Source organism: Pristis pectinata, chromosome 6, assembly GCF_009764475.1.
Source record: "Pristis pectinata isolate sPriPec2 chromosome 6, sPriPec2.1.pri, whole genome shotgun sequence".
NCBI lineage: Eukaryota > Metazoa > Chordata > Chondrichthyes > Rhinopristiformes > Pristidae > Pristis > Pristis pectinata.
Window position 1 is genome coordinate 49,269,745 of NC_067410.1, and position 14,934 is coordinate 49,284,678.

Below are 14,934 nucleotides of genomic sequence, written 5' to 3' on the forward strand. Positions count from 1 at the left end.
TACTGCAACCTCATTTTTCAGTACTGTCACATTCCAACACAAGTACCTATCTGCAAAGTAAATAACAGGGAAATAATCTGTCCCTTCAAAGTTTTCTGTAAAGATCATTCCACATGAGAAGCAACTGCGTGCAGTGAGTTGCCATGGCAACAGTACCTCTGGCTGCACTGCACATGCTCTTATCAGCAAAAATGCTTTCTGACTTCTTAAGGTCATGCTTGATTAGTTAGGATTTCTGGCTTTTAAAATATAGTGTAGTCCTGTCAAGACACGCTGCACTAGTTTGGGACAATATATTGGCTATATTTAAGTGGATTCCTATACTGCATTCTTTACATTAAGAAATCTCAATTAAACAAGCCTGATACTCTCAGCAGAGAGCCTTGTTTAATGGGTCAAAATATTGGTGATGTGATCCTATATACTTCCCATACTCCTACTGAACCCAGGCTGCTACTGGAATCACTGAAAAGTCATGAGTGTGAATGGCAATGAACCTCAATGCAACTACCAAGACACTCTGTTCATTTTTGGGTCTAGACTCAAATCATGCTTAGTCCTAAGATTTAAACATTTCCCTTCTGTGGTGGCTGTGATGGTCCAAAGTGAAATTGGCTTGAGCAGGTATGGATTCACAGCATTCACAAACATTTGGCACAAAATCAAGAAAGCTACTTAGAGGACCATAGCACCTTTGATGAAAGAATCACAGCAGTTTACCAGCATAGTGGTAAAGCGGTTAGTGCTGCTGCTTCACAGATCCATAGACCATAGTTCAATCCTAATCTTGCATGCTGACTGTGTGGAGTTTGCCTATTCTCCCTGTGACACCATGGGTTTCCTCCCACATGCCAAAGATATGCTGGTAGTTAGGTTAATTAGTATAAACTTCCCTGGGCATAGGTGGGTGGCTGGAGGAAAAATTGAGATTAATGTAGATGGATGCCTGAGAAGTCAATGCTTACATAGTGGGCAGAAGGGCCTGATTCTGTGCTGAATGACTCTATGACAGATGTCCATCGTATCCATGTTGGCTAAAAATGCAGTGTATAGGTTACTTCCACTTCCCAGCCTTGTAGGTCATGGCTCTTCAGGTGTTCATTCGAAACTTTTTGAATATGATGAGTGTTTCTGCCACCATCACCTTGTCAGGCAGCATTTCATTTTCCTCAATACCTTCCTGATCCTTTTGCTCTTTCCCTAGGTAATCACTCATCCAATGGAAAATAAATCCTTCCTGCTCCATCTTTCCAGACCTCTCATAATTTTGTATAACTCACTCAGATAGTATCCTTTAGAGGAAATAAAACACAGCTTAGTAAATGTCTCTGATAATTAATATTCTCCAGCCCTAACAATATTCTCAAAAATTTCATCCCTAGTACTGCATATTCTTCTTGTAGTATGGAGATCAGAAATGTCCAAAATATTCCAAATCTGGCTTGTGTTCTGCAAAGTTCCCGCATGCCCTCCCAGCTCCTATATTCCATGCCTCACTGATCAAGGTATAGTATAGAGGAGCTGCTTCTTAACCACCTTATCCACCTGACTTGCAACTTTCAGGGACCTGTGAACATACTGTACATCAAGATTGCTCTGTCTCTCTAAACATTTCGCTATCTTATGATTTATCACTTATCCTCTTGCTTTGTTGGTCTTCCCTGTCTACATCACCTAACACTTCTCCAGATGGAATTCTATTTGCTACTTTTATACCCATCTACTCAGTCCATTACGAGCTTTCTACATTTTTTTTCTCAACAATAAACACAGTTCTTTTTTAGCAGACTGCATAATCATGACCCCTGCCTGTGGACAGTGAAGGAATATCAGTGTCTGTCCCAAGTCAGGATGGTCTGGGATCTGGAGTGATAATGATTTCTATACAACTACTGCCCTTTACTACTTGATGGTAGAGATCAAGGATTTGGGAAGTGCTGCCAAAGAAGCCTCGTGAGTTGCTGCTCTGCCCTGTAGATAATAGGCAGTGGAGTAGAAGGAATTTTACTCTGCCTGTAACAAACTTGATAAACACAAGATGAACAAAGCAAAAAAGAATGCTGTAAGGCACTTTCATTCAATCTCCACCATACTGTCAGTGGCATTAATACTCACATGACAAAGGCTGGACCTCATCATCTGGAACTGATCTATAAGCTTCTTGTGCAGGGGCCGCATTTCTGGATGTACCAGCTTCTCATGAATTGCTAATCCCACTCCGAGAATATGAACCTGTGGGTGACAATCACAGAATAGGACGGCTATTAAAAATCAAACCGGGAAACTATATGAACCAAAGTTCTTGATCACCACATGCATTTCATTTTAGGAGCTTTTCATTCCCCTCTCCAGTCAGTTCATTCCACAAACTGAAATAGATTTTTCAAGTTACTGACAGCCAATTCTGTTCTCAGGGTAGGGAGTTAGGGTTGTTTCTCAGACTGGAGGCCTGTGGCCAATGTTGTGAAGCAGTGATCGGTGCTGGTTTCTCTGCTGTTTGTCATATTGGGCAAGAATATAGGTGGCATGATTAGTCAGCTTGCAGATGACACCAAGATTGGTGGTATAGTTGATAATGAACAGGGTTGTCTAAGGATATTGATCAACTGGGAAAGTGGGCGGGTGGAAGTTAAACCAAGGCAGGACACATACAGTGAATGGCAGAGTCCTGGAGAGTGTTGTTGCATAGAGAGACATAGGGGTACAAGTACATAATTCCTAGAAAGTGGCAAGTGTAGACAGGGTGGTAAAGCTGGCTTATGGCATGCTTGTCTTCATTGGCCGAGGCACTAGTACAAGAGATGGAACGTCATGTTACAGCTGTACAAAATGTTGGTTAGGCCGCCCCTGGAGTAACTGTGTGCAGTTTTGGTTGCCACACTACAGGATAGATGTGATTAATCCAGAGAGGATGCAGAAGAGTTTCACAAGCGTGTTGCCTGGATTGGGGGACTTGAGTTACAAGGAGAGACTGGATAGGCTAGGACTGTATTCCTTGGAGCGAAGAGGCTGAAAGGTGACATTATAGAGGTGCATAAAATTATGAGAGGAATAGATAGGTAAGATAGTGTCTGTTCCCCAAGGTAGGGATGTCTAAAACTAGAGGGCATAGGTTTAAAGTGAGAGGGAGGAGGTTTAAATCAAATCTGAGGGATTAATTTTTCACACAGTGTAGTTGGTATCTGCAATGAGCTGCTACAGAAGGTGGTGGAGGCAGGAACAGGAACAACATTTAAGAGGTATCTGGACAGGTATTTGAATGAGCAAGGCACAGAGGGATTTGGGATTACTGCAGGTAAATGGGATTAGATAGAGATGATGGTCAGCATAGACGTGGTGGGACAAAGGGCCTGTTTCTCTGCAGTACAACTCTATAAATCTATGAGATACAAAGATGAATGGCACACAGAAGGGAACACAGTACCTGTTCCTGCATCAGTTCCTTCAGTTGGTTAATTTTCTCACTGTCTTCTGGATGGTTCACTATATATTCCTTTTGGAAAAATGCCTGTCAAGAGGAAAGAAAGTTATGCATTTTACCAAGATTCTAGTGTTTGGCAAAACTTTTGACAGACTCAGGGAGGGGTGAAATAGGCAATCCAAACACAAAATGTGGTCAAATTGCACTAGGTTTGAAAAACATTTTTCTCCTCCCAAAATTCTGCTCAAGCTCATTCATAATGTAAAAGTTGTCATGAACCAACGCAATCAGGGAGCAATTTTGAAGATAATTTGAAAGAAAATGTTCATTTATATATTCAACAGCAACAGTGCAGTTTGTTTAAAGTGGGTTCTGCAAATAAATAAACACTTTAACTACTGACAATCCATCAACAATGTGTAACTTTGTTTTATCAATGATTAAAATGACGTTGTAGCGGTTGCTACCGCGGAATAAAACAAGACTCTACTCGGAGGATTGCCAAACAGAACTGGTTTATTTTCCTGCCTTGCGCGGGCCCTTTAAGGGAGAATGTTCCCGCCCAAAACAACCAGCAATGATGTAAGTCCTACGTCATCAGGACTTTCCTGCGCGCGGGTTCTCCCCGTCGCCATCTTGGGCCTCGTCGCTCCGACGCCGCGCGACCTGACTGCCGAGCCGGTTCGCCCAACTAGACGGTGAGTCGCCACACAACCCCCCCCAGAACCGGCGAGACAGTCCCCAAGGTCCGTGGGCTGTGCCAGCTGCCACTTAGGGGGGCGGCCTCTGCGTTGCGGCGTGGCAACCTCGACAGGCTGTTGTAGATCCAAATGGGCCGGTTTGAGGCGGTCCGCTGTGAAAACCTGTTCCCTGCCTCCAATGTCCAAAATAAAAGTGGATCCGTTATTCCGTATGACTCGGAACGGTCCCTCATAGGGTCGTTGCAATGGCGCCCGAGGTGTGCCCCTACGAACGAAAACAAACTTACAGTCCCGTAGTTCCTTGGGCTGGCAGGATGGGGCTTGACCGTGCCATGAGGTGGGAATCGGGGCCAAGGCGCCAAGCTTCTCGCGCAGTCTTTGTAGGACTGCTGGGGGTTGTTCCCCTTGGTCCCGAAGGGCAGGTATGAAATCCCCGGGGACAACTAGTGGCGCCCCGTATACAAGCTCAGCTGACGAAGTGCGGAGGTTTTCTTTGGGGGCAGTGCGTATGCCGAGCAGGACCCAAGGCAGCTCGTCAACCCAGTTAGGACCCTTCAGGCGGGCCATCAAGGCCGATTTCAGATGGCGGTGAAAACGTTCCACCAACCCGTTTGATTGAGGATGGTAGAAGCACAGCTGGTCACCCGTGTCGTTGTCTGTGTTCCTGGGGCGTGGCTGCTCGGTTGCTGGGGCCGGGCGAGGCGGGCGTTGGGCTCGCGGCCTGGTGATTTGACTGACGGACGAACCGCTCTCGCGCTTGGCCCTCCACAGGACATCTGCCCGGGCGGCCACTTCACGGGGGTTGCTGAAGTCGGCGTCAGCTAACAACAAGTGGATGTCATCGGGGAGCTGTTCGAGGAAGGCCTGTTCGAACATCAGGCATGGCTTGTGTCCGTCGGCCAATGCCAGCATATCATTCATTAGGGCGGATGGGGATCTGTCCCCCAGGCCATCCAGATGAAGCAGGCGGGCGGCGCGCTCACGATGGGAGAGGCCGAAGGTCCGGATCAAAAGGTCTTTGAAAGCCGGGTACTTATCTTCCTCCGGAGGCTACTGGATGAAATCTCCAACCTGGGCGGCTGTCTCCTGGTCCAGAGAGCTAACCACATGGTAGTACTTCGTGGAGTCGGAGGTGATCTGCCGAAGGTGGAATTGCGCTTCAGCCTGGTCAAATCAGACGCTGGGCCGAAGTGTCCAAAAGGTGGGCAGCTTGAGGGCCACTGCGTTGGCTGCTGTGCTGTCATCCATTTCGCGGGTCCAAAAGCCGTTTGGACCGTCGGGGTCACCAATGTAGCGGTTGCTACCGCAGAATAAAACAAGACTCTACTCGGAGGATTGCCAAACAGAACTGGTTTATTTTCCCGCCTTGCGCGGGCCCTTTAAGGGAGAATGTTCCCGCCCAAAACAACCGGCAATGACGTAAGTCCTACGTCATCAGGACTTTCCCGCGCGTGGGTTCTCCCCCTCGCTCGGAACGACGAGGCCCACCGCCATCTTGGGCCTCGTCGCTCCGACGCCGCGCGACCCGACTGCCGAGCCGGTTCGCCCAACTAGACGGTGAGTTGCCACAACTTCAAAATACTTTACAGAACCACCACCCAGTTATTTTGGTGTAGTGAGTAAACTTAAGAAATAGTATTGAAAAGCTTTTAAAACATACAGTAATGCTCAAAAAGACCAACTTAATTTTAATGCTTCATCAAAGGGCACAGTTAGCAGACCCTTCGCATAATTATGACTCACTTGGATCATTCTTAACCTTGTGGGTGGAACTAGATTCTTTTAAACTGGCACAGAAGATCACATAAGCCCAAGCTGTGCTGCACATCAGTTACACTTAAAATTCTGTGAATATTTGTACTGAATTTACACTAAAGATTATGCGGTTATTTGCCCTGGTTTGATCAATTACTGGTGAAATTTACTAAAAAAAACAAGACACCTTACTGGAAAATCCAGGTCAATATGTCCAACTTGCTTAAGCACAAGCCACTTGGTAATAGGATTTGAGCCAGCCATTTTCATTTTTCTTCATCTCCAAACTCCTACTAGACCTGGGACTCAACACCTCCCTTTGCAACTGGATCCTTGACTTACTGACCAACAGACTGCAATCAGTAAGGATAGGCAGCAACACCTCAGCCACGATTATCCTCAACACTGGTGCCCCACAAGGCTGTGTCCTCTTCTCCCTACACTACTTCCTATATATTCACAATTGCATGGCCAGATTCTGCTCTAACTCCATCTACGAATTTACAGATGGTACCACTGTAGTGGGCCATATCTCAAATAACAATGGATCGGAGTGCAGGAAAGAGATAGACAACCTAGTGACAACAACCTTTCCCTCAATGTTAGCAAGACAAAAGAGCTGGTCATTGATTTCGGGGTGTGGGGGGTGGGGCACGGTGCACATGCTTCTGTTTACATCAATGGTGCTGAGGTCGAGAGGGTTGAGAGCTTCAAGTTCCTAGGAATGAACATCACCAATGCCTGCCCTATCCTGCCATGGCCAAGAAAGCTCAGTAGTGCCTCTAATTCCTCAGGAGGCTGAAGAAATTAGGCATGTCCCCTTTGACACTCACCAATTTTTATTGATGCACCCTAGAAAGCATCCTATCCGGATGCATCATGGCTTGGTATGACAACTGCTCTGCCCAGGACTGCAAGAATCTTTAGAGTTGTGGACACAGCTCAGCACATCACAGAAACCAGCCTCCCCTCCATGGACTCTGTCTACACTTCTCGCTACCTCGGTAAAGCAGCCAGCAGAATCAAAGACCCCACCCACCCTGGACATTCTCTCTTCTCCCCCCTCCCATTGGGCAGAAGATACAAAAGCCTGAAAACACGTACCACCAGGCTCAAGGACAGCTTCTATCCTGCTGTTATAAAACTATTGAACGGTTCCCTAGTGTGATAAGATGGACCTTTGACCTCACAATTATGACCTTGCACCTTATTGTCTGCACTGTAGACTTGCACTGCTCTTTCTCTGTTGCTGTGACACTTCATTCTGCATTCTGTTATTGTTTTCCCTTGTACTACCTCAATGAACTGTTGTAATGAATTGATCTGTATGAACGGTATTCAAGTTTTTCACTGTACCTCGGTACATGTGACAATAATAAACCAATTTACCAATTTTATTGGGATAGAGTTAACTTGCCTTCTTAAAACACTAATTCTATCGCTGGCCTTGCAGGTTTGTTCATGATGGATTTCTACAGCTGGCTCAGTAAGTATGAAAATTGGACAGAGTGTAGGGAATGTGTATTTGGGTATAAGATTTAAGCAGTCAGTCATATCTGTAAAAGGACAACATAGACCTTTCAGGTCCCCATCCAACCCTTCATCTCCCATGAGTAAAACCGACTGCATCAACCATTATCTCTATGGGATCTCACTCATTGTTAATACTGCCTATATATTCACAATTTGTTTAAAATACCATAAAAACTTTGATGATGTATGGGTTTCTGACCATTAAGTGACATCGGTTTCAAATATCCTTCCATCTCCCAACCCTCTGCCTGCTACATCCCTCTTCCCCAGTTTTCACGATCAATAACCAAGCACATAGATTTCATCGAAGGTGGACATTTTAAATGAGACTTTTAAACAACTGCCCCTGGACAGCTATTACTCCATGGAATCATGATGATTTGTAATTAATGGGGACATTATGGGGCACAGCTAGCACGAATGAATTTACAATTACAGAACATAGGGAAAAGCAGCAGATGTGGGCTGTACAGTCCCTCATACCTGCTTTGCCCTTCAAAAAGGTCTGGTCTTTTCTGCTCCATTCCTTTAACTCTTGTTTCATCTGTGGTCCAAAAATCCACCTTTCTCAGCCTCGAATGTGTTTAATGACTCAGCTCCCAGAGCGTTCTAGTACAGAGAATTTCACAGATTCGCAATCCTCTAAGAGGAGAAAGTCCTCCTCATCTCAGTTTTAAGCGGACAGCTCATCACCCTGATATTTTGACCCCAAGTTCTAGACTCATGTGCCAGAAGAATCCTTACGGCATTTACACATAATCTTACAGTATCTGATTAAATAAGGTCACTTCTCAGTGTTCTAAGTTCCAGAGAGTATAGGCCCAATCTACTTAATCTTTACTCATTGGATAAAGCCCTCATTTCAGGAATCAATCTAATAAATCTTTTTTGCACTCCTACAAAACACCAATACTCCATTTTCTTTCTTAATGACTTACTATCAGTAGCTATTGGCTGAACTTGCTCTTACATTGAACAACTTCTCCTTCAACTCCACTCACTTTTTCCAACTCAAAGGTGTGTCTATGAGAACTCACATGGGCACGAGCAATGGATGTTTCTTTGATGGATAAATGGAACGGTCTTTGTTTCAGTCCTACTGTCTTCCTGCATTTTGCTGACAACTAATGTTAAGCTAACTGGCCTGTAGTTCCTGATTTCTGTTCCTACTTTCATGAATAGCTGTGTTACTTCCATTGCTTCCCAGTCCACTCAGAGCTCTCCAGAACCAGGGAATTCTGGAAGAAGACAACTAATGTGTCCACTATCTCTGCACCCAGCTCTCTTAAAACACTAGGGTGCAGGTCAACAGGTCAGTAGGTCCAGGGAACTTACCAGCCCTCTTAGTGCTTTCTTAGAATTATTTATTATTACATTTTTTTATTTTGATATTATTTTAAGTTTGCTCTTTGGTTTCTTAAGATAGTCAATACCAATTCTGCTTCCTGATAAATTTAGGAAAATAGTTACAGAATTGGGCTACTCAACACATCAAGCGTATGCAATGTAATAAAATCACTAGTGACCTGTCTCTCACTTACTCCTCTACCTTTTTCTGTCAATACCATTACTTAATCAATATTTAACAAGCTCAGTCTTGAAAAATTCAACTGAATTCCTGTATCAATGGTGTGGCGGGAAGAGAATTCAGGATTTCCAATCCGCATTGTTGATAGTGTACTGTAGGTGTTAGCTTTAAGAGTTGTTATTGTTTATCTTCATATGTTGAAGACAAAATACTTCTCTGTTTTACTTAAGCTCATGCATAGCACCAAGTTCCCTCAAGCCTGTATGATGTAAATTGGATTCAGGCTCCATCTGCTTGGCCCAACACCAAGCCCAGCAGAAAGTACACTCTATGCCATCCCTTTATCAACCATTCCTATGCCCTACTTGATTGAGGTTGCTGATCTGTGATTCATTTTCACTAGTTTAGTGCCAGAGAATTATGCTTGCTAGGAAATGGGTTCAAGGGTAAGTAACATTTACATTCAATCTGGCTGGGTTGAATTTAAGTCCTGTTTCCGGAGAGGAAGATGTAGTATGCTGGCTCACTGTACTGCTCAGATTGACATTAATTTCCTAATCTTATGAATGTACAAACAGAAATAAGATTTACAAACTCTCATTTCTACAACTTGTGTGATTCACCCATCTGTCTGGTACATTTAGTTGCTTGAAATGTGAGGGACAACAGGCTACAAAATAAACCCTCAGATAGTATTTCCTGAGTGATATTCCCAATTCTACACTTTTAGCTGATTAATTCTTCATTAAAATATAGACCTTTGAATTTCTTGGGTGTTTGCGCAATACTTAAAACTCTGACAATCTGCTATCCAGCCACTTGGAAATCCCAATGGTTCAGCATCTGGCTCATCAGGTGATATTTGCTGTGCTCCGTCTTTACTCACCGAGCCCCTGGTTCCCACACTTCCTCTCCACTCACCAGGGTCCCAGTTCCCACACTCTCTGTTCACTCACTGGGGTCCCAGTTCCCACACCCTCCGTTCACTCACTGGGGTCTCGGTTCCCACACTCTCTGTTCACTCACTGGGGTCCCGGTTCCCACATTCTCCGTTCACGCACTGGGGTCCCAGTTCCCACACTCTCTGTTCACTCACCAGGGCTCTGGTTCCTGAGTTCCCACAAAACTGCTGGTTCTGTTTCATGCATTCCTTTTAAACTTACTGAGTTCACTGAAATGTTACTGTGTAACACCTTAAAAAAAGTGAATTAAAAGTGTGTTGGAGTATTAATTTAAAAAAATCTGATAATCCTGAAAATCTGCTAGCTCCACCAAAGTCCTAAACATGCTGGATTAAAAGAGTTTTACTGTGATTTTTCAGTGTGACTTGCAGGTTAATTACCTTGTGCCCAATTTAGCTTGGATTCATGGTTGTGAAATTATCCAGTTTGGTTTGAAGGTCCCAGTCATTATTTGTGATAGGCAATGTTCGGAAATGGGGCTAGAAATATCGTAGAGATCGCAGTTGCTTTAGTTCACTATCTGAGTGTAAATCCAAGCCTGCTCCAGCTGTCTCTTACCTCCTGGTACCTGGCTATTCCTCCATTCACTGCTGCATCTATCACTCCATTCAGACACATGCTGAGCAGATTAATGTTAGCATGCAGCTGCTTGTGCTGGTACTGGTTGATGAGAGTTCTCAACTCTTGGTTTTTGTTCTCCACAACATAGATAGCATTTTCCAGAGGGCTCACCTCCACCTGTCACATACCAAATATAAGACATTATAAATTACAGTTGATATGGTTCTCTGTGTCGCGTTTTAAGGAGCTTCTTAAAGCAGGATACATGGAGAGTTGTGGAAATTTAGGAAGGAAATTCCAGATCTTAAGTGGTAGGCAGCTGCCACTGGCAGAACAATGAAAATCAGAGGTGCACATGAGGCAAGATTTGTAAGAGTGCTTCTTAGTGCTTCAGGTGGACTCAGAGATGGTGAGGGATGAGGCCTGGTATGGATTTATATTTATTCTGGCCATTTATCTGCCTCAGCTTGTTGTATGATTGAATTTGTTACATTAATAGCCAGGAGATCCATTCTATTTAAATGGAAAGATCTTAAACCTCCTACTACAGTCCAATGGTTTTCCCAAACTATAACATGTTTAAACTTAGAAAAAATTAGGAGTGGTACTATTGAGCCTTCGGTTAAATTTGAAGAAACTTGGAGCCCATTTATCCAGCATTTTCATATGATGTAAGTTGACCTTTTCTGAATCCTTTTCAATAACTTTCTATTCGAATATAGAGGAGCGGAATTAATGACATAATAATGCTTTTAACCGATGAAATACGACAGCCCAGCTTTTGTTTAGTTTTTTGGTTAGTTTTTGTTTATTATTATTATTTGTTTTGTTATTGTTCTTTTTTAGTTTGGGTTTTTTTCATATAATCAAATTTCTTTTTAAATCTTTTTCATGCTCAATTATCAAGAGATTGGGAGGCTCAGATTACATATTTTACTCTTTGTGTCTGTATATGTTATTATTGTAATCCCGATCTCTTTGTATCATGTGTATCATTACCATTGTTATGTTTATTAATTTGAAAATTAATAAAAAGATTGGAAAAGAAAGAAAGGATTTATAGATAGGAATACACTCAAGCCACGATTGATCCTCATTTAAGTCACGTGAATTCTTGTGGGAATTGGTCACTGGTTGGCCATCATATGTTCCCTTCATAAGCTATGTTCCAAGACCAGATGCAGGGCTCAAGTCAAATACGGGACTGCCTCATTTCAATAATTAACAAAATAAGCCAGGGCTTTCCCCCATCAGCTTAATATGCAACAGAGAAACTCAGACTTTTTTGCTTTGAAATAAAGGTTACTGAGAAGTAAATTTTATTCAGGAACAGGGAAAACTGTGTGTGAGATAGAGAGAGAGATAGAGAGGTGGGGATAGGGAGGGAGGGAGAGAGGAAGAAACAGAGGGAGAGAGAGGGAGAGGGAGAGGGAGAGAGTTTACCCATGCATTGTCTTGGTCCCCATTGCTGTTGATCAAGGCTGCATCAATCACATTCACGTGGTAGCTAATATACAATGACTATCCCACGTTAAAACAAACCATCCACAGACTACTTCCAATCCACAGTCTGAATGTTAGGACCCTCATGGACAGTCTCAATAGAAATAGACTTGAACATTGTATCACTATCATAACCCAGGAACTCAGCTGCTTGGACAACATTGCTGCTCTGAGCAAGACACAATGGGCAGAGGCAGGGTGATGCAGCAGTTAGTGTTGCCACCTCACAGCTTCAGGGAACCAAGTTACATCCTGACCTAAGGTGATGTTTGTGTAGTGTTAGAACATTCTCTCTGTGATCATGTCGGTGGCTTTCCTCTGGATGCTCTGGTTTCTTTCCACATCCCAAAGGTGTACTGGTAGATTAATTAGCTACAGTACATTACTATTTAGTGTAGGTAAGTGGCAAAAGAATCAAAGAGTAGTTGATGGGCATGTGAGAGAAAGTTGCAAGGCTACTGAGAAATAAGCAGAAGCCGTATGGGGCTGATTTCACAAGGGTGATCCTCCCTCAGGCCTGATGTTACCCTCGGGGAAACAAGACTAGAAAGCATGCTTGTGAATAGTGGATTTTACACTTGGGTCGCTCTCATGTGTTCACGAGTTGTCAGCCTGGGCTAAAATCCAACTGGCCACTCCTGTCAGTGCATATACACACTGACCCACTGACAACTTGGATTTTGGTTCAAATGAACATTTTTCCGTGTGACAACTCTCAGGCATGGTAACACAGGCATGGTAACTACTTTGTCTCCATTCCACTCATGTTCTTTCGTTTAGTGTTTCTCTTTACAAAGATGCTGCTTGACCTTCTGAGTGTTTTGAGAATTTTCTGCCCTGCAGTTTTTTGCTTTCCAGCCACTTTAACTGAACGTGGTTAAATTCAAATTGATGGGACTTGACTAGCTGATGTCAATGAAAATTAAACCAATTTAAGATTGATTTGATTTTATTAGATTTCTAAAGGACATCTGGAAGATCTTAAAAACAGAACTCGCAGCCTAGGTTTTTTTTCTACAAAAGCTTTACACTGCCTAACCATTCTTCCTCATTTACCTCATCTCTACTCCTACTCTTCTGATTATTGATAGAATCCTGTACAATGGGTCTTTGCCTTTAACATTAATTTAGTGATTGTCAGCCAATTGTGACAAAAGGTTTAAAATAAGGTAATAATATAGACCATGCCTAAAATCAGCATTAAAAGGCTGGACCTTACCACTTCTCTCTTCTCAACTTCAAACCAGCGGGAGATCCCAGGCAAGCTGTGTGTGAGGGTCAAGGTTGTGCGTTCGATCCAGAGGCTCTAGACAGGATACAGGATGATACAAAATTATTACTACCACATATTGGTACTTCAGTACTTCACACTCTGTAACTTTAGAATGTCAGACAATCCCTGTCAGTCCCAGCAAGCCTCAGAACACTGTGGTCTCACACATACAGGTCCCCAAACATCACACACAAAAACACATCAAACACTTTATGCTCCAATCTGCATGTGGAAAGGTGTTTTCTAGTAATTTGCCAGACAATTTAAACTGAATTGCCATGGAATACTGACAAAATTGGATGTAAATCTGCTTTTTTCATTCCCAACCATTAGCCCCAACCAAAAATTGTCATGGAGTTAAATAGCACAGAAACAGGCCCTTTGGCCTAACTTGTCCATACTGACCAAGATGTCTAACTGACCTAGTCCCATTTGCCTGCACTGGCCCATATCCCTCTAAACCTTTCCTATCCATGTACCTTTCCAACTATCTCTTAAACATTGTAATTGTATTCACCTCTACAGGTTCCTTTAGCAGCTTGTTCCATATACCCACCACCCTCTCTGTGGAAAGGTTCCCCTCTCACCTTAACATCCTCTAGTTTTAGACTCCCCTACTCTGGGAAAAAGACACTGACCATCACCTTACAATATATATACCCCTCATGATTTTATAAATGTCTATAAGGTCACCCCTCAGCTTCTAACACTCCAGGGAAAAAACTCCCAGCCTATCCAGTCTTTCCTTATAACTCAAGTTCTCCAGTCCCAGTAACATCTTTGTGAATCTTTTCTACACCTTTTCCAACTTAATGACATCCTTCCTATAGCTGGGCAACCAGAACTGTGCACAATGCTCCATGTGTGGTCTCACCAATGACTTGTACAGTTGTAACATGACATCCCAATTCCTGTACTTGATGCCCTGACTGATGAAGGCAAGCATGGACCTTCTTCACCACCCTGTCTACCTGTGTCGCTACTTTCAGGGAACTATGTACCTGTACCCCTTTGCCTCCCTCTTCTACAACACTTCCCAGGGCCCTACCATTTACTGTGTACATCCTGCCCTGGTTTGTCATATGAAAATGCAAAATCTTGCACTTGTCTAAATTAAATTCCATCTGCCGTTCCTTGGCCCACTTTCCCAGTTCATCTAAATCCTGTTGTAATCTTAGACAATCTTCTTCACTGTCCATTATACCAACCAATTTTGGTGTCATCCGCAAATTTAGTATCAATGTTAACAACATTGTCATCCAAATTGTTAATATGAGGACCCAGCACTAATTGCTGTGGCACACCACTGGTCACAGGCCTTCAGTCTGAATAATAACCCTCCACTACCACCCTGTCTCCTTCCAAGGCGAGAACTTGGGAGGGTAAATTGGAGTGACATTTTTGAAGGGAAATGTACTATGGACATGTGGTCGACGTTCAGGGATCTTTTGCAGGATGTTAGGGATAAATTTGTCCCGGTGAGGCAGAGAAGGGATGGTAGGGTGAAGGAACCATGGGTGACGAGAGAGGTGGAACAACTAGTTAGGAAGAAGAGGGTTGCATACATAAGGTGTAAGCAGCAAGGATCTGACAGGGCTCATGAGGAATATAGAGTAGCAAGGAAGGAGCTTAAGAAAGGGCTGAGGAGAGCGAGAAGGGGACATGAAAAGGCTTTGGCAAGCAGGGTTAAGGAGAAT

At 43.4% G+C, this 14,934-nt stretch overlaps 1 protein-coding gene across 3 annotated transcripts in view; it reads right to left on the reverse strand.

The window, feature by feature from the left end:
* Nucleotides 1-14,934, reverse strand: part of dock3 (dedicator of cytokinesis 3) — an 822,502-nt gene that overhangs the window by 35,860 nt on the left and 771,708 nt on the right. For all 3 annotated transcript variants that reach the window (XM_052017225.1, XM_052017226.1, XM_052017224.1), the window contains exons 43-46: nt 13,184-13,270; nt 10,459-10,638; nt 3,425-3,508; nt 2,116-2,232 (exon numbers count right to left, since the gene is read on the reverse strand). In XM_052017225.1, coding sequence (XP_051873185.1) covers nt 2,116-2,232; nt 3,425-3,508; nt 10,459-10,638; nt 13,184-13,270 — 468 coding nt within the window. The remainder of the gene's footprint in view (nt 1-2,115; nt 2,233-3,424; nt 3,509-10,458; nt 10,639-13,183; nt 13,271-14,934) is intronic.